Source organism: Gymnogyps californianus, chromosome Z, assembly GCF_018139145.2.
Source record: "Gymnogyps californianus isolate 813 chromosome Z, ASM1813914v2, whole genome shotgun sequence".
In the NCBI taxonomy this organism is placed as follows: domain Eukaryota; kingdom Metazoa; phylum Chordata; class Aves; order Accipitriformes; family Cathartidae; genus Gymnogyps; species Gymnogyps californianus.
The window spans coordinates 84458759-84483498 of record NC_059500.1 but is presented as its reverse complement, the minus strand read 5'-3'; the positions used below and the strand labels follow the sequence as shown (position 1 = coordinate 84483498).

At 42.8% G+C, this 24740-nt stretch overlaps 1 protein-coding gene across 3 annotated transcripts in view; it reads right to left on the bottom strand.

Annotated features, from left to right (window-relative positions):
• The window catches only part of WDR7 (WD repeat domain 7), a 145752-nt gene that overhangs the window by 3404 nt on the left and 117608 nt on the right, over positions 1–24740 (bottom strand). For all 3 annotated transcript variants that reach the window (XM_050912501.1, XM_050912502.1, XM_050912503.1), the window contains one exon: positions 2098–2202. In XM_050912501.1, coding sequence (XP_050768458.1) covers positions 2098–2202 — 105 coding nt within the window. The remainder of the gene's footprint in view (positions 1–2097; positions 2203–24740) is intronic.

Sequence of the window (24740 nt, the reverse complement as noted above, 5' to 3'; positions counted from 1 at the left end):
TTTTTAAAAACGAGATTCTCTGATCTAACCCACCGAGATACACAAAATCCTACGCTTTCTGAAACGCTGCTTTACTCTCGAAAACCTTTCTATCTGCATGCATCGCAACCCTAGGATTTCCATCAGCAGGCGGCCGGCCGGCCAGCTGCATCCCTGAGACGTGCCCCATGAAACCTTGGCAAATCCTGGGACATTTAAGGCGCGTTATTGCTGATGCCACGTCCTGAATTCTGATCAGTACAAAGTACAGGCCATTACTTTTTCCTGGCTCTTCTCGGCAGCGGAGCGGTGTCAGAGAGTGTAAATCATGGCATCTCTAGCAGGGAGCATGCAAGCACCACTGACATTTTCACAATTTAAATCATCTTGAGTAATAACCCTTTTAAGATGACTAATGTTACTGATTTTCCTGCATTAATAATAGTGCCAAATAGAACACAGAAGGGAAAAATCACTAGTGCACGAGGTCACATTTAAAACTAAATGCGTAGGTATATTTAACTCTTTATGTAAAAGCCGCTTTAACGTGAACGTTTATATATCTGGAAGAGCGTGGCAGATCACAATTTAAAACTCGTGCCTGACTTTTTTGCCCTGCCAATTCTAAAAGATCTGGTCTGACTGCTTTCCAGATTTTCCCTGAGCGCTTAAATTGAATAAATGTAACTGATGGATGAAGATTCTTGCTGTTCTCATTTACTGTTTCAGAAAGCATACAATATAGTGATAGATAATAATTCAGGAATTTTTTATGGCACCTGTAGAACTACTGAATGACACAGAAAACTGGGGAAGTGTGTTAAAGAGTGTAACTGGTGCTTATGGGCATACCGAGTTCTGTTTTATAGCCTGATTACTGTAAGACTCAATGATTTTGATAGCGCACATTGCTCGATCAGATCAGTTGCTTCCAAATAAAGTATTTTTTAAGTCTAAAGCCATTTGAAGGAAGAAAAAAAATCCTGCTTGGGGAATGTAGGCAGCAGCCCACAACTGACAAAAAATATTCCTACCGATGTGAGATTACAAAGAAAAAGATTGCTCGTATGTTAAAGAAAATAAACCTCTAGATACTTCACACAATGGTGGCCTGACTCTCCGTTTCTCCTTGTGTTCCAGACCCTCTTTATATTGTTTATATCTCAGCTTTCCCGCTTTCAGTACGATTAGGGAAACAGAAGACAGCTCCACGCTGCGCGGCACAGCCCAGCACAGGGGTCCCCGACGCTACCACCACACAAGGGCTCGGAGCGGAGCTGGGCAGAGGGGCACGGGCACCGCGGTACTGGGAACCAGTGTTTGTCCTGAGAGTTTTGCATCAGGCTTAAAAAACATAAAAAGGAGACATGCTCCCGAAGCTCACTCTCTGCTGGAACTGATGGGGCTGCAGGAGTTAGAGAAGAAGAATCCCTGCCGGTATGAAGGGGACAGGCACCGGGGAGAAGCCGCTGCCCTGGCCCGGGCAGAACTAGCTAGGGATCTCCTACATGGCTCTATATTTTATCCAGGGGACATTTTAGGTATGTGAAATTGAACTATTACAACAATATCATACTCAAACTTTAAACATCAAATATGAAAGTTTATCATTTGAGAATGTTCTTTGATTGCCCAGAAGTGGCGTACCGATGTGTATGCAAACAGCCCCATCCCTCACCCAGGGAGGGCTGCAAGAAATGCTTAAGTAGAAACAATGATAGGAAACCCCTCCTGTGTTACAGGGACACCGCTACTCAAAGCTGCCTTCACAAGCCTGCAGGGACGGCGAGGGAATTGTTGCACAGCGCAGAGGCGCCGGGGACAGAGGGACCAAGCCTTGGTCCAACACCCGACCCTGCCCTGCCGGTGCCCGAAGGCAGAGGAGCACGCTTGCTTCGGGGTGAGGTGGGAGGGCAGCGCAGGGCTCGCGGCGGGGCGGGCAGGTGAACGACAAAACTCTGTGCCGAGGTTTCAGCTTCTGCCCTAACTTCTGGGACTCTCCTGCTGTCAGCGTTTCCTTAGGTATTACGCCATTACTGAACGATGTCAGAAGAAAGTCCCAAGCGTGAGTTCATTAACCACGTGCGTGCAGACAGACAGACGGTAACGCGTCCTTACCTGCCAGAAGGAGATGTGGCTGTCGGAATTGGAGTACGTGGCGAGGTACCGGCCGTCGGGGGCGAAAGCCACTGCAGTTATCGGTCCTTTATGGCCGTGGATAGTCTGGCAAGAGGGAGAGAGAACAGGAATGTAGAAGATTCACTACCCATTCACCACGATGATGCTGAACAGACTTTTGAAGTAAACACAAACGCAGGCGTACATGAACTTCTAGAAACCTTTTTTGGAAAATTGAGGGAGACCATTACCGTCAGTAAAAATTAAATACTGGGTGGAAATGCCTCTTCATTTTCACCTGCATTTTCTGTTGTTCTAGCACTCATTTTCTGACTGTCATTGTGTCAATCAGCAAATACCCCTGAGAAGCAAAGCAAAGCTGTTTTGCAGAGGTTGGTTCCCGTAGGTTGGGGAGGACAGGAGGGCGGCACGTCCTGCTCCCGCACACCTGAAGGAACGGCACGAAATGTAACTCCTGCTGTGTCACACGCAGGGACTTGTGCTCAGCACAGAGAATGCCCTTTCCTCAGGGCACTTAAATGCCTCCGGACAACCCGAAACATGAAAGCACACCACAGAAATGTCTTATCAGGTGGGACTTCAGCACATGCCGCTCGGTATTAAATACCATGACAATTTCTTCTAAGTGTTCTAATAGCTGCTTAGCCAATAAGACAGAATTAAATCATCATATGAACACATTCCCTGCCAAATGCAGTTTTTAAACCAAAGTAATTTGTCAGGTCTATGAACATAAATGTGTCTTTAACGGGAATTTTTAAAAAAATGTAATACTTACACTCCCCAAAGGAGGCTGTAAATTGGATGTCTGAGGAGCCTCCAGCCGGCTAGGTGGCAGGCAGGGAACGGTAAGAAGCACAACCCCCCTGCACCCCCGGCCTTTACAGTCTTTACAGAAACGTCACTCCATTCAGAGTGCTAAACTTCTTCAGCTGGCTCCCCGGCACCAGCATGAGAGGCCGCTGAAAGGCCGGGAGCAGAGCTGGGCAGCAGCCACGGCTGCACCCCAGGGTGCTCCAGCACCCGCCTCCCCACCGCCGGGCGACCACGGTGGTTTCAGTTGCTGCACTCATGTCACTGCTCTTTCTTCAGGATAGCCATCGCGTACTCTACACAGGAACAGTAACGAGAAGACCACAAACTCCATTCCGATGGCACAGGAACGTAATCCCATTTTTGTAAAAACCTCCCCAAGAGGCAGACGACGGACTGCAGAATTACGTCCACCCGCAGCCGTACGGGCTCGTCCTTTACAGCTGCACCTCTGTGTGCACAGACAACCGTTTCACTGAGAGGGTCCTCTCTACTCCAACGAAAACCAGAAATATTTCCATTGCGATGTAAAGGGCCTAGGTATGCTTACACGGAACATATCCCGAACACGGGGAGTGGAAATGTCCTGACAAAGCAGGCCCAGCTCCCCCTCACAGTGCTGCGCCTGCCCACCGAGCGAGGGCATCCTTTATCCCCAGTCTTGATTGAACTAGAAGCGTGCAATTAAAATCCTTTGGACTACTGCCATAATAAATGTAATTAAAAGTTCAAACCTTATACTGTAGATGAAGCGTAAGGTATTTTTTTCAGAAATAACACAACTGGAAGGTACCTAGTATTTTGAGAGCTTGAACTATTATTTGAAACACATACTTCTCACGGCAGTGCATCACAAATGCATAGACAGGCACCACACACTCGTGATGCACATCTTCTGCCATCAAAAAATTTTCCAAGGGCAAGTAATCGACTCCTAGCTCTGGACGATCTTTGACAATATTTAACATTACATACCCCGCTACCATCATTCCCCTAGAGCACACCCTTCTGCGCAGCGTTACGGCAGCGACGGGGTCCTTGCAGGCAAGGCAGGAGATCGGCACTCCACCCCGGCTGTGCCGCCGGTCGCTTGGGTCAGCTCAGCAAGTCGCAAGTCCTTCTGCTCACAGGCCACACTTACAGCTGTGGTCTCACCAGTGTTAAATCGTTCTTTTTTTACAATATCCAACAATATAAACATGTATGTCAGAAACACCATGAAAAATTACTCACTTATTCCACAGTCAGAGTCACCGTTAAGATCTTATTTACTCGTTACCTGAGGTTACTGTTCAACAACTGCAAAATACGTGGATGCTTTACACAAGACAGACTCATTTGTGTTACGTCTTCTCTAATGCTTTGGAGATCTTAAAACGGGCAAACCCAGGTAGCTCACCTACCCTCCCATCTTATACCTCAGCGGTACAAAATCCGAGAGCCTCTCCCATAGCTGGTACCCCTGCTCCGGTCAGCACCAAGGGCTGGTTTCTCCCATCCAGCAGAAGAAGCGCGGCTCCCCAGGGATCCGGCCCGAGGACAGGCTCCAGCGAGCGCTGGGGAGAGCGCCGGCAAGCACCGGGACCGGTATCAGAAGCGCACAAAGTCCTTCTTCAAAAATACGCAATAGCAGCTCTTTCTGCATTAAGAGGCTCTGTGCCAACTTCAAATTGGCAGGGCTTAACTGTGCAAAAAAAGACTTTGAAATATGCATTGAATACAATTAGGCTGCAAAAATAAAAGTAGTGCTCCTGTACCCATCACTGGCACATTAAAAGGTGAAGACCTACTCAGAACAGTACACTGCAACTAAACTTAGCCTTATATATTAAGAATGCATTAATATATTCATTTCTTGTTTATCATGTAAAAGGTGAGTGAACTCCAATAGAACCCCAAACCTATCTCTTTAATGTAATCACTGCAGCTTAGGATGAAAGTTTGAAAGGGCAATTAATTAGATGATCCAGTGTTTAGACCCATCAAACTCTTGAGCACTTAACAAGCAAGTAATACTTGTCAATAAAATATGTTTTGGTAATACAAAGGTAGAAAATCAATAGTACCAGCACACTTGTTGCTCTTTTTACTACTGAAAATGTGTTCCAATAAGTACAATCCTTAAGGGAATTAATCTGCTTTGTTATTTAAAGGAAGTGCTTCTCTAATTGATGCTAATCCTTTCAAGCCAAGATTTATTTTTTGGTGCACTATCTAAATGTGTGCTTTGCAATGCTCATCTTGTGTTTCCGAGGCCAACGAGTAAGCGTAACAAAAACAAATTATTGCTGCTCATTCAAAATATTCTGCTTGCACCCATACATTTGGTGCCTAGACTCCCCTGGCTGGCACCGTTTTGCTGTGGTGCTGAACACTGCATTAATGGATTACAGCACTAATGCCTCAACAGAGAATGCATGCCAAACACTCGTTCTTTAGGATTGCTTTCAAGTTACTATTTGCAGTTTTTCAGCTCCAAAGCAGTTATATTAGCACACAATGAAAAGTCTGCAAAAATCTGAGCGATACTGGTTTGGAAATAGTCTTAATTCTGACTGGCAGAGACGGTGGGACAAAGTGCAGCTGTTTGCAGCTTCCCTCTGCCCAAGCAATTGTTTTTTAATGGGAGGATGCTCCTGGGAGACTATTTGACTTCTGCACCTGCCACCGTCGTCGTCCTGTAACACATGATATACTGAAGCTATGACAACCTAATTCTAAGTCCAATATTTGGTAAACTCTACATTGAACTGCAATATTCTGTTACAGGTGACATAAAAAATAAACACTGTATCACTGCAGCAATTTTATTTTCATAAATATACTGAAATGCATAAGTTACTTTATCAATTTAAAGTATGTACGCTATAGAGACACACTAATATTTTATCACCCTTACTATTTGATATTTATTTCCCCAGTCTCTAGGGGTACCTTAACTAAAGGGAAACAAAAAATTCACTTACTGAGAAAGCAGCATGCCTAATGCATCCCCAGAAGCACTGCCCTTCCAGTACCCATCATGCGAAAGATACAAAAGCAGAGGTTTGCCACAGCTAAGCCATACCCTTAAAATGATGCGCCTGCTTTTAGCTTGGAGCAGTAGGAAAATACCAGCTCCAACTTTTGCATGGGATACAAATCATCTCTGGGCAAGGAATGGTTATTTGAAAATTAAGAAGGAGGCAATTCTGTAACTCCTTCATGGATCAGTGAGGAGTCACTGGCAATGACTTCACGGGCAATTTCAGCAGCCAACCCGGGCTGATCTGCCACAGCAACCGCTTAGAAGTGTTCTTAGACATAAATGCAGCATGATACAAGAACGTAAATAAATCACAAACATAAAACTCATTATGCTAAAGGCAAAGCCTAACAACAGATAGTTAACAACTGAAATGTTAAGCTGAAAATCATTGGTGTTGATGGCACTACTGAAAAAATGTACCTCTCCCTCTACTTCCCCCTCCCAACTAATAAAAATAATGCAAGTTTAGAATAGATCTTAATAAATTGAGCTAGGTCTGACAGATCAGTCACTTAGAGGTTTTATTTTTTTAGAATCATATAACAAATAACATAACCAGAAATGAGCCACAAAGAAAAAAAACAGGTTAGTAGTACTTTACTGACATGCATATACCTCTCTGAGGTCCCCCGGCAGTGGCATACGCTGAATGATTCTACATTACAGAAACAAAAGTTTTCTTTTTTTTTTTTTTAAATAAAAATTAGGAGTTGGATTTTAATGCTAACGTAGGGTGCAAAACCCTGCGGAACATATATATAGCCCAAACTGTGCAGAGGAATAAATATCGGCCTTTGAGATAATGATAAAAATGGCAGACCTACGACGTGAATGTGTAAAAATAAATACTTACGACAGCCGCTGCAAAGGTAAACGCAAGCCCCCGCAGTGCCTGCTCGGCTGCTCTCACTTCAGTCACAAGGAGATTAACAGCACCTTCGCCAGGCTGCGATGTGCTATGCCCAGGACCCGTTTTTCTTCGGAGACTGTGAATCTTATCTTTGTTTGCAGCAGCACTCCTTCCTGGGCTCCTGCACATCCATCATCTTTTGCTATATGGTTCTTCACATCATACTTTCATGTGACAAATGTACTTATTTCAGAATATATGCACTTAAGATCAGTACTTACAATGGAGGGGGTACCAGGGATTTTCAACAGATGGTAGGAAGTCCCCACTTGCCACTACGTTCCTGAGCGTTCGTTTCCAGCAGTAGTTGCTATAGCTGTGCCTCTCTAATACGAACCTGCAGTCAAAAGGTTTCTGGGACCTACAGCCCCGGGTCTCCAGGCTGGCCAGCACGGGCGTACGACAGCAAGCACGGAAACCAGCACGGACCCTACCCACGGCGGGTCATGCAAAGCGAGTATTTAAACAGAGCAGACATAATCGACTCACATGCCCCCAACATAAGTAGGATTTATGTAACTTTTTACTACATTTTAATTCTGTGTTTATAGAAATATGATGGATTCTAAATAACATGAAATTTGGAAGTCCTACGCTTCAAAGTCTTGAATAATATAAAGTATACTAAGTTCTGTGTTTAAAAAAGAAGAAACCCCACTCATTTACAGCTGCCCTCACCGGATGAGCCAGCCAAGTGAAGTCTTCCCCTCAAGATGTGCACTGCCCCGGCCAAGGGCAGGCGTCCCCCCAGCCACCGCCCTGGGCCCCGCGCACGGCCACGGCCACGGCCACAGCCACGGCTGGCTGTGGGCAGGCAGGGGCAGGGCATCCTCAGCTTTTGGTTGTTTTTATAAAAACAAAGTTATACAAAACTAAACGGCTTCGCCTGAAAAGATACCTAAAATATTGCCTCATTTTTCATAGCAAAAGTAAATTCTTTCAAGATAGCCCTTCAAAGGTTTTTATGAACACTTTAAAAAATAAATCCCTACTTTCCAAGCAATTGAGTGGAAATATCTAAAATACTATTAACTTAAAACAGTTTCAGTATCTTGAATAATTTAATTTATATGTTAGTTCCAGTAACACTAACAATTGCAGTAAAAATTTCAGGACCGTACTGAGAAAAAGAGTATATTTGCATCTTTAAATTAATTTTCTTCCTGTCCTTCAAGTGGCTTCTCAATAATATCAAGATAAAGCCAAAGCACATGTATTACATTTTTTAACTTAATAAAATATATAACTTAATTTTTAACCTTACAGTAATACAATTTTGCATCAGCCGTTACAATTACTCAGTATTCAAATGTGCCATGCATGATCTGACAGGCAGCATTCAATGGGAGCAGAAAGTGCCCTTGAACGGCCGTGTATAAAAATACATTTATCACTGGAGTGGCAGGCCGGCTGTCAGTCAATATATGCCTCTCATTTGTTAGGAGGTTCTCCTGCTGTGAGTCCCTCATTACAATTTGCTTTTACTTCCTGGGCAAATGACAACCAGAAAATGAGGCAGCTTCTTTCTCGACCGAACTTAATCCAGAAAAAATGAGATGACAGCTGCAGCCACCCAAGTGTTATGGGATGGTTTAAAACCGTCCCCAAACCGCACGGCTCCAGCCCCAAACCACTTCATGACGCCGCACAGAAGAGCTGAGAACTGGCCTTCTCTTCCCGAAACCACCACTGTAATAAAAGTGTGCGCTTGGATCTCCAAAAAATCAACCCAGCCTGCCTTGCAAACACCCCCACGTTCACAGACGTTTGATTTACGCTCTCGCTTTAGGAACGTACTTGTCAGTTCAAGATTTTCACGTGGACCATCAACATCCATACGGCAACGAATCGCCCCCAAACACATAAACAACCAGTCCGTAATATCAGCAGTGATTTTTTTCCTCTGTGAAACTAATGCCGCTGTACTTTATTTAAAGGTTCATAATACTGTAATGTAACCTCAGAACATCTGCATGAGTACGTGTCAGACAACTTGGTATTGTTATTAAAATTCATATCTCCTTGACAATTACTGTTTTAAAAGAGGTTTCAACAGCTTGTAGGCTAAGCTTCATGATTTAGCTGCTAGGAAAATAATTTAATATATGAAATCTGAGTACGATTAGGATGCTCTTACGAATGAAAATGGAAGAAGAAAGTGCTTAATATTTTTTCCATATTTTTAAATAGTATTTTGTGACATATAAAATAATTATTTTAAATCACTATTTAAAGGGGTATAATAATAATTGCAAGCAGTTTGTGTAAAAAAAAAGGAAGTATAGATAAGAATCTAGACAAGAGTTCATATTGGACAAACACCAGGGCTCTGGATTTGCACATGCTTGCTGCTGAGAAGCCCTGTAAAGCTTTAGACCTTGAACCACAAATCCCTCAAGGCTGATACACAATGGTAGTGAGGAAGTTTGGGCTGGTATCCCAGCGCCAGAAAGCACTTTACAGGGAGACGAGACATTGAGCACTCTTCAAAAAATCCCAACATGGACTAGATTTACCATTTATTACATGGACTTCATCTAACCAACTATCAACATGCAAATCATATCCTTAATGGGAAGAGCTGTATAAATCGTTAGAAAGACAAAATTAAACCACAACAAATGACAGCAATCCAAGCAGCGTGGTGTAAGGCTGATCAGAGGTTGCATCGCAGCGGAGCACCGCGAGGAGGGAGGCAAGGGCAGGAGCGCGCTGGTCGGACGGAGCATGAGAAACTTTTTAAAAAAATTAATCTAGCAGGTCTCCAATTCTAAAGACAACAAAGTGAGTTCATCTAGTGACTACCTGAAGGCCTTAGGGAAAAATAGGTACTCTTTTTAATAGCTTTGGCAGAAGGAAGGAAGCCTGTGGAGGCAACTGGTACCCTCACCGCGGTACAAAACACGCAGCAGCAGCACTGCCCCTGCGCCCCGCACAACTCCTGCCACGGCACGGCAAGTGCTCCAAGCAAAACCCAGTCAACTCCGTTATTCAGCCACGGGAGAACACACAACCCACGGACATGAACTGAGCAGAACAACGGATTCTGCCTACATGATTCAGGCGTGATTTGCAATTTTAAAAAGTGAGAGTAAAAGTAAGTATTATTAAAACAGATTTCAGGAGCAGATAGGATAGGCGACGTTATTTTCCCAGCAAACACGTAAGTTCGATACGACTTTAATCAGTGAACTGTACTGAAACAACCGAGGTCATAGAACAGTCATTTTAAACATAAGAAACTTAGGTAAAGAAATAAATCGTCACCTGGATAACCCAGTGTGGCTCTCAGCACCAGACAACGAGAGACAGAACGTGCTCTCTTACAGATACTGTTTGTCAAAACCTCATAATTTTCATTAAAAATCAGTCCCTATTGAAAGAAAAAGCTATTAAAAATTCTAACTAGACTAAGAATGAAATGCTGCCCTACAGTGAGTTAACAGGAGACGGGAATACATGGAGCATCCCCTCTTCCTATGTAGTTACTTACTGTTAGGGAAATACTGCTTAATAATAAAAGTTAAATTGATCAAAAATCTGGTTTTCCCCTGCCTACATATGCTGACTTCTATTTGATAGTTGATAATCGGAGTACGTAGCGGCTGGAGCACGAAGCATTTCCAACCTCTAAAACTTCTCCAGTGACGAGCTAGTTGTGATTGCAGCAATCCCGGTTTTTCTCCTTTCCTATTCAAGCAACTGTCACGAGATCTGCAGCCAGGCACGACATTCCCATAAGTTTCCCACTCTTTCCAGTCAAAGCACATTTTGCTAAGGTGCCCTTTGGCTAAAATTCATTCTAAGCTGTGTCAGTATAGATGAAACTATGAGAGCTATGAGATTTTTGGCACAGCGAGAAGCACTCATCCTCAAACAGTTCTGTTAAGATGCAGCTCTTCCCTTTCAGCTCCAGCTTTATTCACCCAAGTTTTAAAGAAAACTAGTTAGAACGATGTCAGAGTCATATTTGGAGCACCAGAGTACTTTTAACCTTTGACTTCACAGCCTTCAATGCACTTGCAAAACACACAAATCCATAATTCCCAAGTGACCCGAGACTTTAAAGAAAAGCGTTCAGCAACTCCAATGGAGTAGGAAAAGCTAACGAGATCAGTGCTTCCCGCCAGGACGGTGGGGTTTGGGGACTTAATTATCCTTCTAGAAGTGTCTTCTGCCCTGCAGACTCTGGGAAAGCAATTCTGCTGTCATTTTTGAAGCCAGCCTTCTGGTTCTTGCCGCTCCTCACTCTAATCAGCACCGGCCGTATTTCCAGATCTTTAGCAGTTCCTGGGCAAACTGTCACCTGCTGCAGAACTCCCCGATGCTGCTTGTTCTTCCCACAGTTACCACTCGCATCCTCTTCCAAGGGTCACAAGATTATCAAAACAAGTGGAAACTTGGAAATTGCAGTCCTCAATTTTAAAATTTTTGGAGAACATTTTCTTACAAGACTAAGTCTTTGTTACAAGTACTTTGTGTATGATGGTTTACCCTTAGTGATGCAATGTCATTGCATTTGAAAAACACAGCAGCTTTTTGACTTTTTTTTTTCTTTTTTAAATAATTTATGCTTCTTTCGAGACCCACCTTACCTAACTGGGAACACTGGCTAGGCCCCGCCACATCCAGTGATCTCCACCAGGACACTGTGCCACCCTCTCGTCACCGCAAGCAGTGCTAGACAGGAACACCAGAACTGCAGCGTGTAATGACTAGTCCTCCTTGCCATTACATTCCAGTTTACTGCAAAAAAAGCCCTCCACCTAACAAGAGTCTCACTTTTCTGCCGTCAAACAAGCATTATCTTTATATTATGCAGATCATGGGCATTAGCATATTCCGCAATACTTTGCGATTAAAACATCACTAAACAACGGGTGGGATAGGTGGAGAAGAGGGTGAAGTGCTCTGGGCCTTGTGTTCAAAATGCATCTGCATGTTCAGAAACCCTGTGAATAGTATCAGGGCCACTTAATTCACACAACTGCTCTAAATTTTAGGAAAATTCACTCATGATAATAGTAATAATACCTGGAGCGTTATATGCTATTGTTTAGCTATAAAATCTTAACACAAATTAGTGATCGATAATTACTCAATAATTGACAAAGTATAAGAGATGATATGTTCATAGATTTTCCTGGTTATGAGTTATTAAATGTGTCAGGGATACAGATTCTCCTTGCTTGGTGTTAATTGTTTCAATTCCTTACGAAATGTGCTTTGATATCTGGATTAAAAGCTTTAGTTTCATCGCAGATTTTCTAAGTCCCTCTCTATTCACAGCCGAAAAGCCATTTCGCAGCCGCTCGCAGCGATGCTGGGGCTGAATCACAAGCAGGTATGCCGATGCCTCTAGGAGAAATGCAGTCCTGGCAGCAGAGTTCTCCTTTGGATTCAGCGTGTCTCACCGAGTCCCTGCTCCATCGGGATTCCAGCCCTTCCCCGTGCTCGGACACCTTTAGGTCTTGCGCTTACGGATGCGAGCAGCAAAGCAGAAAGCAGTCGGGCACAAAGCCCGAGTTCAGGGCCGTGTTTATCCCTAACAGAGAACAAACTCCCGAAAGCAAAAATGCATTCGCAGAGGTCATGTCTAGATTGGAGAAATAGGTCAGTTAAAAAAACGTGTTAGCAACGTGATTTTAAACAGTTCTGTAGAACTACAGAGTCGTGTTTAAATATGTGCTTGCTGGCCACAGGCAACCCTAAAGGGAGAAACCCAGATTTGACCATCACCATTTAATGCATATTAGTGCTCTATTCATACTTAAAATATGGAATATAAATTAAATGTGATTTTGCAAGTTATGAATTGTGAGTTAATATTAGACTTAAATTTTGGTTTTAAAAGATACTTGCATACACTCTTGTTTCAGCTTTTCTTTAATGGAAGTCATAGTCCTTTAGGAAAAAGGATGACAGTTCTTGCACGCAGAGGTGACTGACAACAATTTATCTGGCTAAACACTGCCAAATCTGCGTGGGGTAATCTCGGGATTCTCTCTTTAACAAAAATAGCATTTCTGAGAAATTATTTCCTATGAAAGTTATAAGAACAATGTAAAAAAAAAAAATCCTTATTCCCCTTCCCAGCTGGATGGTTCCCTGGACAGCTCCAGAAAACCGCTTTAGCAGCAGTAGCCTGAAGAAAAAAAGCTTTTTATAGAGGGGGAAAAAGAAGAGTCGAGGCCAGTTTTTGTGTAGGAAATAGTGTCTGAATAGGAAGTAACAGCTACATTAGATATAATTTTAGATACACAGAAACTCAATTTTCTTTACAGATCTCAGTATAAAATCTGTATCCCTACTTTTCTGTCACTGCTCCCAGGGATGCTACTAACTCAGTGCTGTAATAAATCTGTAACTCAGCGGGGGGCTTGTGGCCTCTGAGGCTGGTCAGTAAGTTTAGTATCTTTTTCCAGTCTATTTGACTTTTGTATACTGAATTGTACCACTTCAAAAAGGAAAAAACCCTTACTGGAATGGATTACACTGTCGGCTCTCCACTTTGGAAGCCGACAGCCGAGGCCTAAGAGTTAAGTAGAAAGCCGTAGCTGAATCAATTTTTTATTTAATTTTTACTAGCTTTGATTATTCAAGAGCAGTCCTGGTTTCTGCTCTTGGACTCACAGTCCTCGCTTGGCATCTATCCCTGCCTTCCCACTTCCAACACGATGTTCCTGTATGTGTGAACGCGGTATGCCCGCACAGGCGGAATAGGCAAGCTCCTTTACACCAGTCTCCAAATCAACTAGAAAAAAAGTACAGAAAAAGAAAAAACCTGCCTTTTAGCAAACTAGCATTGCTGATCAGCATGACCTAAAAAGCAAATTTAGTGATTCCCAAGGCCTCATTACTTAGCCTACTGGGGCTGGAAAGTTGGAGTGGAGTTACGGTATGAATTTATAGTGCACTCACTAGGCTGTACGTGAGGATTCTCAGTTTGCATTTGTTACTTGGAGTTTAATGCATATATTTATATGTGCAAAGCAGATTTATCTGTGATGCAGAGAGGCAGATTTGGTGCAGATCAACAATATCCAAGTGGAGAGTTAATGCAGATGAGTTAGTGTGCTGTAAACTCACACCTTGGCTAAATCCCCGTCAGCCTCCTGTGTAGAAGCACATCAGCACAGTTTACTCTCATAAAATATACTGCTAAATTACCACCAGCTAACCAACTGGGCATAATTAAACACTGTTTTTAAAAGACATTTGAGAAACTTGAAAGAAGTGGCTATTTTGTTATTGCATCCCTAATGTGGCTGGGATTTGCTGTTGATAGGATAAGACCATTTCTTGTTACAATGAAAATGAATAAAATCCCTCAACTGTATTATTGGGCATGTTTAGAAAATCAGTGTAAAGCTACTACAGCCTATAGGGAAAACAGGTCTGCCACACACAGGATAGCATGATGCCTTCCTTCTGCTCTGAGGCTATCTTGCACTGGAAATGCAATTTAAGAAGAACCAAAGAGCGAGGCTTGCATCTGTACCAATGAGGACATGAAAATGTTAAGTCCTGGTGCAGCCGAAGCATGTCCTCTTAAATTCCTGCCCCCCCTGCCAGCGATGCACTTATTACTACCTTGTATTACGTTACTATGGATTTTCCCTTGTGAACTTTGCTATCGCTTATGCGAGTCAGATTCTGAAGGAAACCAAACAGAAAGCATCCCCAGCCCCCCTTGCACATTACCGTGGCTGTTTGTACCACAGACAGGGCACAACAGGGTATTTTTAGAGCAGAAGTACACTGCACTGAATGCGCTTCCACGTGGGCTATGTGCCTGGAGGACAGCACGATGGCATTCGTGCCGCAGCCTAACGGCTTCCCTTCCCTTCCTGCCTCCAGTGAGAAAAGGATTTTGGCCTATGAAATTAAAAGGTTATACTCAGTAATTATCTTTTATCTGCAATTTGAGGATGTGTGTTTCTACTAACAAGTTTTCCTGACTCATCTGAACTTGTCAGTGCGACAGTGTCAGTAAATGCACTTACAGATTCAGATTGTAGGAGAGCTATCTTTCTTTTTCTACCTTTAAAATACCATATTTGAGAACAGTGTCTTTTATTCAGTAATCGAACTTAACTAAAACAAGCCATCTGACATCAGCAACTATTCATTCCAAATATAATATGAAAACATTGTCTGCCTTATATAAGAATAAAAATTTGCAAAGGCATGTAGGTACTGAAATAAAATAATACTATGCACAATTCAATTACTGCTTTGGCTGCCAAAGCTCTGATTTTAATTCTGCAGTGAGCCAAATAAAGTACCCCGGACCAAACAGTATTGATTCTAGCCAGTGTTTAAAAGCATCTTCTGCTTTGAAATAAACCGAAGCAAAACTCAGGCTTCTCTTTAATCTTCCAGTGAAAATGACAGAGTTTTTACACACAGAACCTCGTATCTGCACCATCTGCAGATTCCTCCCGGGGAGGCACTCTGAGGCGGCAAAGCCAAGTGATGCTCACTGCAGCGATCCCACAAAGGGGGCCGGGGGCTGCCCCAGCTACGCACCCTCCACCGGCCGCTCTCCCCACGGACACCCGCCCGGGCAGGAGCAAGCGCCAGGGTAAGGGAGTGATTACAGAGGAAAACATCTAAAGAATGAGCTACGACTCAGCTAAACGAACCATTTGTTTTCATGACGAGCCCCTCGCGCATCCAGTACTACAGGTGTACAGCAGGTTTACACTAAGCATGGCTCACTTCAGTATCAGTTACAAGTATCTCTATGAAATGCAGTTCTAAATATCTATGACGAAACCCAAGATTTAATCAATGAAAACAGAATATTTTATGGCTTTCTTGACTATATTGTGTGCTCTTCTCTGCGTGCACTTTACCAAGCCATTCTGTATTTGCAGGGAACGCAGACCCGACGGCAAGTCCCAGCTGGTGTCCAGACCCTGGGAACCCCTCGGTGTACACGTAACCGTATCAGTAATAGCAATGACATTGGATTCAGCAGGTTTCTTTACAGGAGACAAAGCTTTCACAAATTACACATCACAATATACAGCCGTATATACAACCCTATATCATCTATAGCTCAATGCTCGTGAAGAGTTTCTGTTTTCAGAGGGAATTCTCCACGCTTCCACAACTGGGGCCACCAGCCAACAAGAACACACGGACAGGCATGCAAAATACTCAGGCTGAAGTCAACAGCCAAAAATCCCCTAAAAAGTGAGAACAGCACTGGAGGTACACTGATATTTTCCCATAAAATTCATGGACTTGGTCAGTTTGAGCCCTCTCGGTGGGAAGAACACAAAACCTTTTTTCTGAAAGAGGCTCCACCTCTTACACTGGTAAGAGGCCTGGAAGATGTAACAGCAGCAGGTAGCTTTAGTTCTCATGCTTGAACTAAAGTCTTTGATTAGTGACTCTGTAAGGGCCAGTCTCTCCTTATACACCCAAGCAGTTACATTTCTAAAGGAAAAGAAAAATTATCAAATAGCTTGTATGTATGGATTAATTGGGGGATTTTGGACCGGCCTCTGTTACTCAGCAAGAATTTACCTGACATAACTTTAAACAGAGATAATCACATTGACCCGAAGTTTCTGGGCTTCATGTACAGTCAATGAGAGAAACAGATCCTCGAAAGTCTTGTGCAGGAGCTCAGGCATCCCTCTGTGGTAGATACCTGACACAAGCTACGTGAAATGCCTGCTGCTTACCTGCACAGTGAAGAAAAGCCCCCAAAGAAAGAATGTAGGTGAGTTAATTCTTATGGATTATCATGATTAGAATTAATGAATAATGACACTAAATCTGTTTTGGCTATAAAATACTGCTAGAGGCTCCGATGAGCAAAATATTATTAAGCAACTTTCAGACATTAATATTTTCCCTTCATTCCAAAGCCAACAACAATCATGTATCCTAAAATCTAGTTACCTGAAATATATCTCTACAGTCTGATAACACTGATTTAGTGTTCAGTTTGAAAAAAAGAGTAGCACAGCATCATTCCTTTTCTGTATTACTGCACCTCTAAATACAGGAATTTCAACTGCATGTTGATGATAATCTAAAATCTTATGCAAAATATTAATAATTTGTTTTGAATTTAACATGAACCTTTAACTGCGTCCAACCTGCTGAGACTGCTTCTAGCCTAGCAAAAATGACTATGCATTTTTTCCTCATAATCTTAATAAATATATTTCTTTAAAAATAAAAAAGAAGAAAGAAGCATGTCTCCTGGGTCGTGAGTTTGCACAGTAAGTCATTTCAGAAAACCTCAAAACTGTCAGTTTGTGAAATCAATGGAAAAGATGACTTTTGGAATGGGAAGCGTAATTCAGCCATGCCGGCAGCGGCAGGAGCACACTGCGGCGGCATCAATGAGCTGCAATGTGGCACGTTTATCATTAGATAATCACTCCCCCAGAGGATTAGCAGCACACAGATGAACCTTGTGCCACACAACACACTTGGGGTGTCATTAGCTCATGATAACCCCACTCCCTGCCATCTCCTATTGCTTAATTAGAGGTTACAAAGGTTGTAATAGGACTAAAAGAACTTGGGCGAACAGAACTTGCAACGAGTGATACCTTAATCAATTAAAAACCGGGGGCTGCACATGTGTAGTCAACAAAGGCATAGTTGGGAGACCACAAGCATGCATTATGTTTTAAATTAATGAGCTAAAACTTCAGGAGAATGAAGAAATCTAGACATACGCTAGGTCTTATTTTCCTTTGACAAATTCCAACTTTTTCAAGTAGCATTTTGCCTAATTCAAATGCCATGTATAAATACTAAAAAAAAGGAAGGATTTTAGGATACCAGCTCACCTGAAATAAATTATCAAGTGCATCCCAAGCAGAAGAAAGATCTCCGGGGTGTCTCAGCAGAAGCACGCTAAGCTACGTACACGTTCGAGAAACTTCATTGTGACTGCAAAATTACAAATCGTGCTTCTCAGTTTAAGCGTTTTATTTTTGGTTAAAATTTGCCAGCCACGCTAAACCAGTGTGTTTCGTGCAGAGCCCTGTGGCCGAGCAGTTTAACAGCATGTCTTCTGCTATGTTTTGTAAACAAAGGCCACATTTGCAGATGGAGCAGCCACAGATCTGCTGCACTCAGAACTGTTTTCCAATTCACTGCGAAACATCAATTATCTTTATCAAATAACAGTATCTCATCTCGGTCCATTATCAAGATGGAGTCTTATTTTAGCTGGACTGCAGCCCTACCTGTATATCAAGGCTGGCCGCAGTGCCAGAGTGAGTGAAAGGCTGTGAAATAATCAATAATCATCATCAAATTGTGGTCGACAGGTTGTGAGGATGGAAGTTTTTGATGAAACCTCAACCTTTTTTTGTGCAGCTGATAAAGCTTAACCTTTGCAATACCTGATAACTATGACTCAGTTAAAGGCAGCTCTGCATACACTTAAAAGCTTTGACTGCTCAAAACCCCGCTGGAATCGCTGGGTTGAAGTGGATAGCACCTTCATGCCATCAAACAACCCTCTGGTACTGAGCAAGTCAGCGGACACAGAACCACCGCAAACCTGTTTCGGGGATTTTTATACACACACCCTTGTCTTCCAAGAAGGGAGAACCACGCTCGGTCCTGAAGCTGTACCAGTAAAAGGTCAGCCTAAAAAGAACAACCTGTGCATAACAACAAACAGGAACAAGAGAAAAATTGCCAGCAAGTATTCGTCCATTTAAATGTAGGCAGCTTTCTGTTATCCAGAATAAAAGTGGCATGAGATCACACAGAGAAAGGAAAAAAGCAGCATAAAGACATACATGCATTAGGCTAATCACATAGCAGCCTTTCTGTTAAAGTTGTTATTCTTATTCAGCCCTTTTCTTATGATAATTTCTTTTCAAAATAGAATTAAGGCACAGAATAAGGTTGTAAACATTTTGTACCGGGTTTTCATTTTTGAGCATAGCATGAGTAATCTGCAACCTGAATATAACCTCCCTGTGAAGAACGGAGAGGTGATTCAGCCACACATTTTCCCTTTTAGCTATCCATCAGTTTCTCTAGAAATAGAAATTTGAGGAAATTTGTCAAAAGTCACACGAACAAGCAGAATGGGAATTTCAAGGAGAATGTACATCTCTAATTTTCTGGGCTGGAACAGTGTTTAGGCAGAGCACGGAAACAGAAAGGGCACCAGACAAACCACACGTAAGCACGAAGTTAGGGCTGTGTTTATATTCACTACCTTAAAAAAACCCCAAACACACAACCAAACCAACCAAACTCCACCACCTTGACCAGCCTTCTCAGCACTCAAGACAACTGTGGAAGTTTACTGCTGGTCAGACTGAGCAAGTAACACAAAAACTGCCTGGCATTTTGATTAGACAGCTGGAAAGCCTTCATAACGCTTCAACAAATTCTGTGGGATCTGGGAACACCTTTCAGCATTATCACTGAAAAAATCAGCCATAAATCTCCAGGCCACCACAACCTCCCCGACGGGACAAGCCAGCCCTCACCCCGCCTTACTCAGGAGTGAGTCCCAGCTCTTCCCCAGGGAAATTCCACCAGGATAGCTGGCCGTGCAGAGACCCGGCTGCGTGCGGGACACTCCTGCCGAAGGCAAGCTGCACCACGAGGTGGGGCAGGAGAAGGCCCTCCATGAGCTCACAGCCTGGTGCAGTCTCCGCGGGTCCCAGCTACGCCAACAGCCCACCTTCTGCTCATGCAGGTTCTTGAGCCCTGCGGCGGTGCCAAGTTTTTGCCCGCCTCAGTTGCAAGGGAGGCAGCTACCCTGTCTGCCTGCACAGAATTGCAGCTCGGCTCAAAAACAGCCATTTGGCCTCAGTAGGAAAAAAAAAAAAAAAAAATAAAAAATTACCTCTTGGGCATTAACTCCTCAGGCTTATCAGGCCATGAAAACCGATGTAAAACCAACAATCAGCGCAGAATATATTTGCATTTCAATTCAGCAAGTTATTGTCAAAACACCAAATCTGTGGTCCCCTTCCTACACCGAATCCCTGTTACATCGTTTAGCCCATTTCAAGATCTGTCTCAAGCTCTAAGAGACACATGAAGACACTGGAGGACTAAAACGATGATTAATGTCTATTTCCTCGCAAAACCAGAACTGATATGCAAGATTAAAGACTTATTTATAGCCATTGCCAGGTATTTTCAGAACCTTGCTTAAAACTGCTGAATTTTCTCTTCAGACAAGAGAATAAACTGCAATAGAATCATTTGCTTTTCCAAATAAAAAAAACTTCACAAGATGTGCAATGATAATCGTAGCCAAATGTAGGAGCTTTGAATGAAGCAGCCAAAGAGCTCACAGCTCGTTAACACGGACTCCCACCAGTCGTTAGAAAAACAACGATGTTCCAGGGAAAGGAAGAGAGCTCATGGTATTAGTTGTACCTTAAAGAGCAAAGAGAAAGACCTGAATAATTATAGGCTTACCTACCTGATGCAAATCACCCCCAAGAAAGGTATGTTTCATATGAAATTGATACTAATGAAATGTTTATATAATATAAACATTGTCAACAATATAGTCTTATAGAAAAGAGGTTGTATTAAGCAAGCTTACTGAAATGTATGGTTTTGATGATAAAAGTCGAAACCCCCATGTGGCAAGACTTCTGAAAGGTGTTTGGTGCAGTCTTATACATTCCTGGGAGAAATAGAAGTGATACATAACAAACAGGTTGGCTGTTAGATAGATTAAATATTGGTTCATCGGTGTGGTTTGGAATGCAGCTGTAAACAGAAAAACTGCTGACTTCGTGCATTTCTCCTGGGGTCCCAGAAGGGCCCATCTTAACCTAAAAGCCATGCAAAAGCTGCTGCTGATAGAGCTTGAGGAGAACACCAAGAGGGTTTGGGAAGGAAAAAACAGAACGGCACAATCCTTGAGAGCATCCTGGGCTGGCTGGGCCTGCCAGCATCCCTCCAGCCCGGAGGAGCCTCATCTCCTCGATTTATCAAGTACAACGGTGGGACTTTGACCATGTCTAGAGCACTCACATGCAGAAAATAAATTAACAATTTCTTATGCAAATTAACAGCTAAATGTAAAACAAGACCTACTGGTCAGAAGTTGAGGCTAAAGCAAAGTCAAGCTAGAAACAAAATACAGCTTTAATAATGAAAATAATTAACTGCTGAAACAAATTATGACAATTCTGGCAGATTTTCCATTACTGGAAAATTTAAGATCAAGATGAGATGACCTTCTGAAGATACCCATTGGCCAGCGATGCTGGATTTAAGCGCCCTGCCCCATGCAGGAGGTCAGAGCTGATGATCGCAGAGATCCCTTCTCACTTCTCTCCTTCTCTCCGCCCGCGAGCCGCCAGTCATCGGCTCCCTCCATTTACAATTTTGCTTTCCTGAGAGAGACATCACCCGTGATGAATACACACTGAACTGCTAAATGCCGCTCTGGAGACCGCCGATGTCACTCTGATGGATGTGGCACCAGGCACTATTAAAAAAATAAAAAAATCTGCTCTTACAGGGAACCTGGGTCCTCCCTAGGTGTGGAGTGGGCTCAGCATCTCCTGGAGGGCTGCTCCGCATGCTGCCGGACTGGGAAACCCTCCCACAGAGCCTTCATCTCCCATCGTCTGTCTCAGCATACCGTGTTTTTGAAGGATTTAAAAATATTCTGGTCACAAACCCACTACTTCTCCAGCAACGGAAAATACTAAATGGATTCAACAGCAAATATTGTATGAATTTATTTCTAAAAATATGCCAAAGTTTAGCTAGTATTTTAAATAATTCTAATTTAAGCTTCAGAACAGAGTTCCTAGTGCAGTTTAATACTAGAAAATTGCTTATTGTGGAGCAGTCCTATTTATGAAAAAACAAAGAAATCCCCTCATAGCGGCAGTTCATAGTAATAAAGTACAGTGTAAAATAATACTAGTGTAAAAGACAAAACTATTGCAAAGCTGTCCTCCCCATAATCTCCTCCAAGATGTGGCTATTTAATAGTAAATTATAACGTAAAGAATTTGAAAGAAGCTCGTAACTTATTAACTAGAACAAAGCAGCTAAAGTGTTTGATATTTCCATTTGTCATAATTATTTGGGAACTTATTATCAAAGCATTTAAAATTTTATGAGTGATCTTGACATTTTCTATCATCTTACTTTTCGTAACAGGTTTTTTTGTTTTTTTTTTTCTTTCCTTAAAAACCTCACGAATTGTTTTGATTATTCAAACGTTTCAAAAGCCGTGCTGATACAGCCTCACATAACCTTTCCCTGCGACTTGCAGTAACAAAGCCCAGCCAAACGAGCCCCCTTTCCTGCAAGTCCGCTGCCGCCGTGCAGGACGGAGCCAAGCGCAGGGCACGGGTCCCCGCTGCAACGGGGTACAAAGACAACCCTAAAATGGCTCTGACGTCTTGCCCCCACATAATGAAATGCTCTCCAGAAAGGCAGCAGTTGTTCTACGGGTAGATCGGTTGGCTTCCAGAGCCGCGTAGCAATAAGATAGTATGTTTTATTATGAGTGTCATGGAGACGGTGCGAAAAATCAAGAGCCATAGGCAGTGAGCGGCAATGGGTCAATACTGTTCACCGAGACATTGTGTAGATAATCAACAACAAGGCCCTGGGTTCTCTCTGCGCTGCAAACAGCTGAAGGGCAAATCAATACCGCCATGGGAAGGACACTGCCCAGCTCCGCTCCCCACAATACACCGCTGCTACTGCAGGAAAGCACCCGAAAACCCAAATGAATTCCAACTTCGCTTGTGTCTAACGCTGGGCACTGGGAATACCAAGTAACACTTGGAAAATATTTAATCAATAATTTAATAGAAAAGAGAAAGAGAGAGAGAACCTAATCTCTACATTAAATTATGGAAAAAATTAGGTAAAAAAAAAATGTGTATTTGGAGTACTCATGATATAATACAAAGGGGCTGCAATTTTCATTCTGATTTAATGTTTTAAAAATAAACTAAAATCCAAAACCCCTGAAATGAATAAGGTATTTCCTTGAAAGTAAGATCAAATGTAGAACGTCTTAAAATTTTTAAATATTATAATTAATAATCTATCTTTTAAAATATTAGGTAGAATTCACATGTTAATACGCATATCTGCACAACAGCAATAATGCAAACCAAAAGCAAAATATTGAAATGCAAACTTTGGCTTTGAGGCAACATTTTACTGGTAGTATTAATAATTGACACCTTGTTAAATAAGTGATACTAATACAGCAAATTCTACTGGAAAAAACCTATCATATATAAATGTTGATTTATTATTTGTTAAAAAAGGTGATTCTTGACATCCATCATTCTATTAATCATTAGGTGTAATTTCTCAGTCGGTACATAATCACCTTTCTTGAAAACAAAATAAACATGTGCTGGAAGGAAAAACACCCATACAAAATGGTTTTGTTTCTTATTATTCCAGTTAAAATGCCTCCCTTTTTTCTTCAAGCAGATCATAAAATTCCTCTCACTAGCACCCTATTTCACCTATAGTGTAAAAATAAAGTAACCACATTTAGAGTGCCTATTTAGGCCAGCAGTTTGCTCTACTGCTGATAAGTACTACAAATTTTTCTACCAACTATAAACTGTGTTAAATCTGTGACAATTTCAGTAACACAAAACCCCACACTGCTCAGATCCTGCCATCAACTGAACTTAAAAGGGATTTTTATATTTTTTAGCATGGCTGCACGATATGAAAAACTAACATTTTAAGCTTTATTTTCGTCACCATAACTATGTTAGTATGCACAGTGCTAAGTTACCAGATTATAGTTTCATGAATTATTCAACGCAAACATCACAAAATCAAAAGCAACTGCAAGCAAAGAAATCTCTTTCTTTTATGAGGATTTCTGATATTTTCTTCAGGCATCTCCAGAGCAATGCAGCTTCGGCGCACTGGGGTGGCACGCTGCCGATGCCAGTGACGCCCCCATACCTGCCCGCTTCGTCCCCCCGCACAGCGGCACCTCCGGGGCTTGGGAGCAAAGATCTCAGAGCGAGGAACTCATCTCACTTCTGCACGGAGCCAGCGGACGGGTCTTACAGCAACCGCTGGCTTGTCTTGGGGATGAGGAGCCTGCCTGCCCTCCTGCCCGCAGCCCCCTCGCATGGCTGCTCCCTGCCTGCCCATACCTGCACAGAGGGGTCCCCAGCAGCTCTAGTAGACACGGCTCAAACACCTCATTGCAAACAAGGCTCCCCCAAGCTCCCACAGCTCACCTGAGCTTGCTTTCTTGATCTCAGAAATGAGAAATGTTGCCCCTAAAAGCAGGTTTCCAGTTTGAAGCACCAGAGCAGAGATGCTGCACAGACCAAGTAGGAAGGAAAAGATGTTCAGTTCCAGGAAAAAGGAAGCAGAAAGCCTTTCTCCGTTTCCAGGAGGGATTGCCTACTTTTGCACGTGACCCAAAGGAATGGGAGCACATGAGTACAGGCACAGGTTCCCTCCTGAACAGTCTCACGACCATCAGCCAGACGGCTGTTGGAGCATGGTCCTCTACTGCACTTCAAGCCCGTAAAACTACCCTACTCCATTTTTGGGAAAGGTAAGCATGGGGAACTTGGGGCGAGCTTGGAGAAACCCACTGTTCACTCAGCTTTCTGAGAAACATGAACAACAACATTTTTTAGCGATAATATACCTAACTCTGGTTTATACACGCATGATGTACTGAATTCAGTGCTTCATAAATGCTACCAGCAGGTCCTCTGGCGCTGCTCTCCAAAGGTGTTTGTGAAGCCCAGAGGCAACGGGCAGAGGCAGCAGATCCGGACAGACACCGGGACTGAGCTGGGGGACCGCGCGCTGACATGGAGCGGGCACCGCGCAGCCCTCCTGCTTGGGAGATGGGTGACA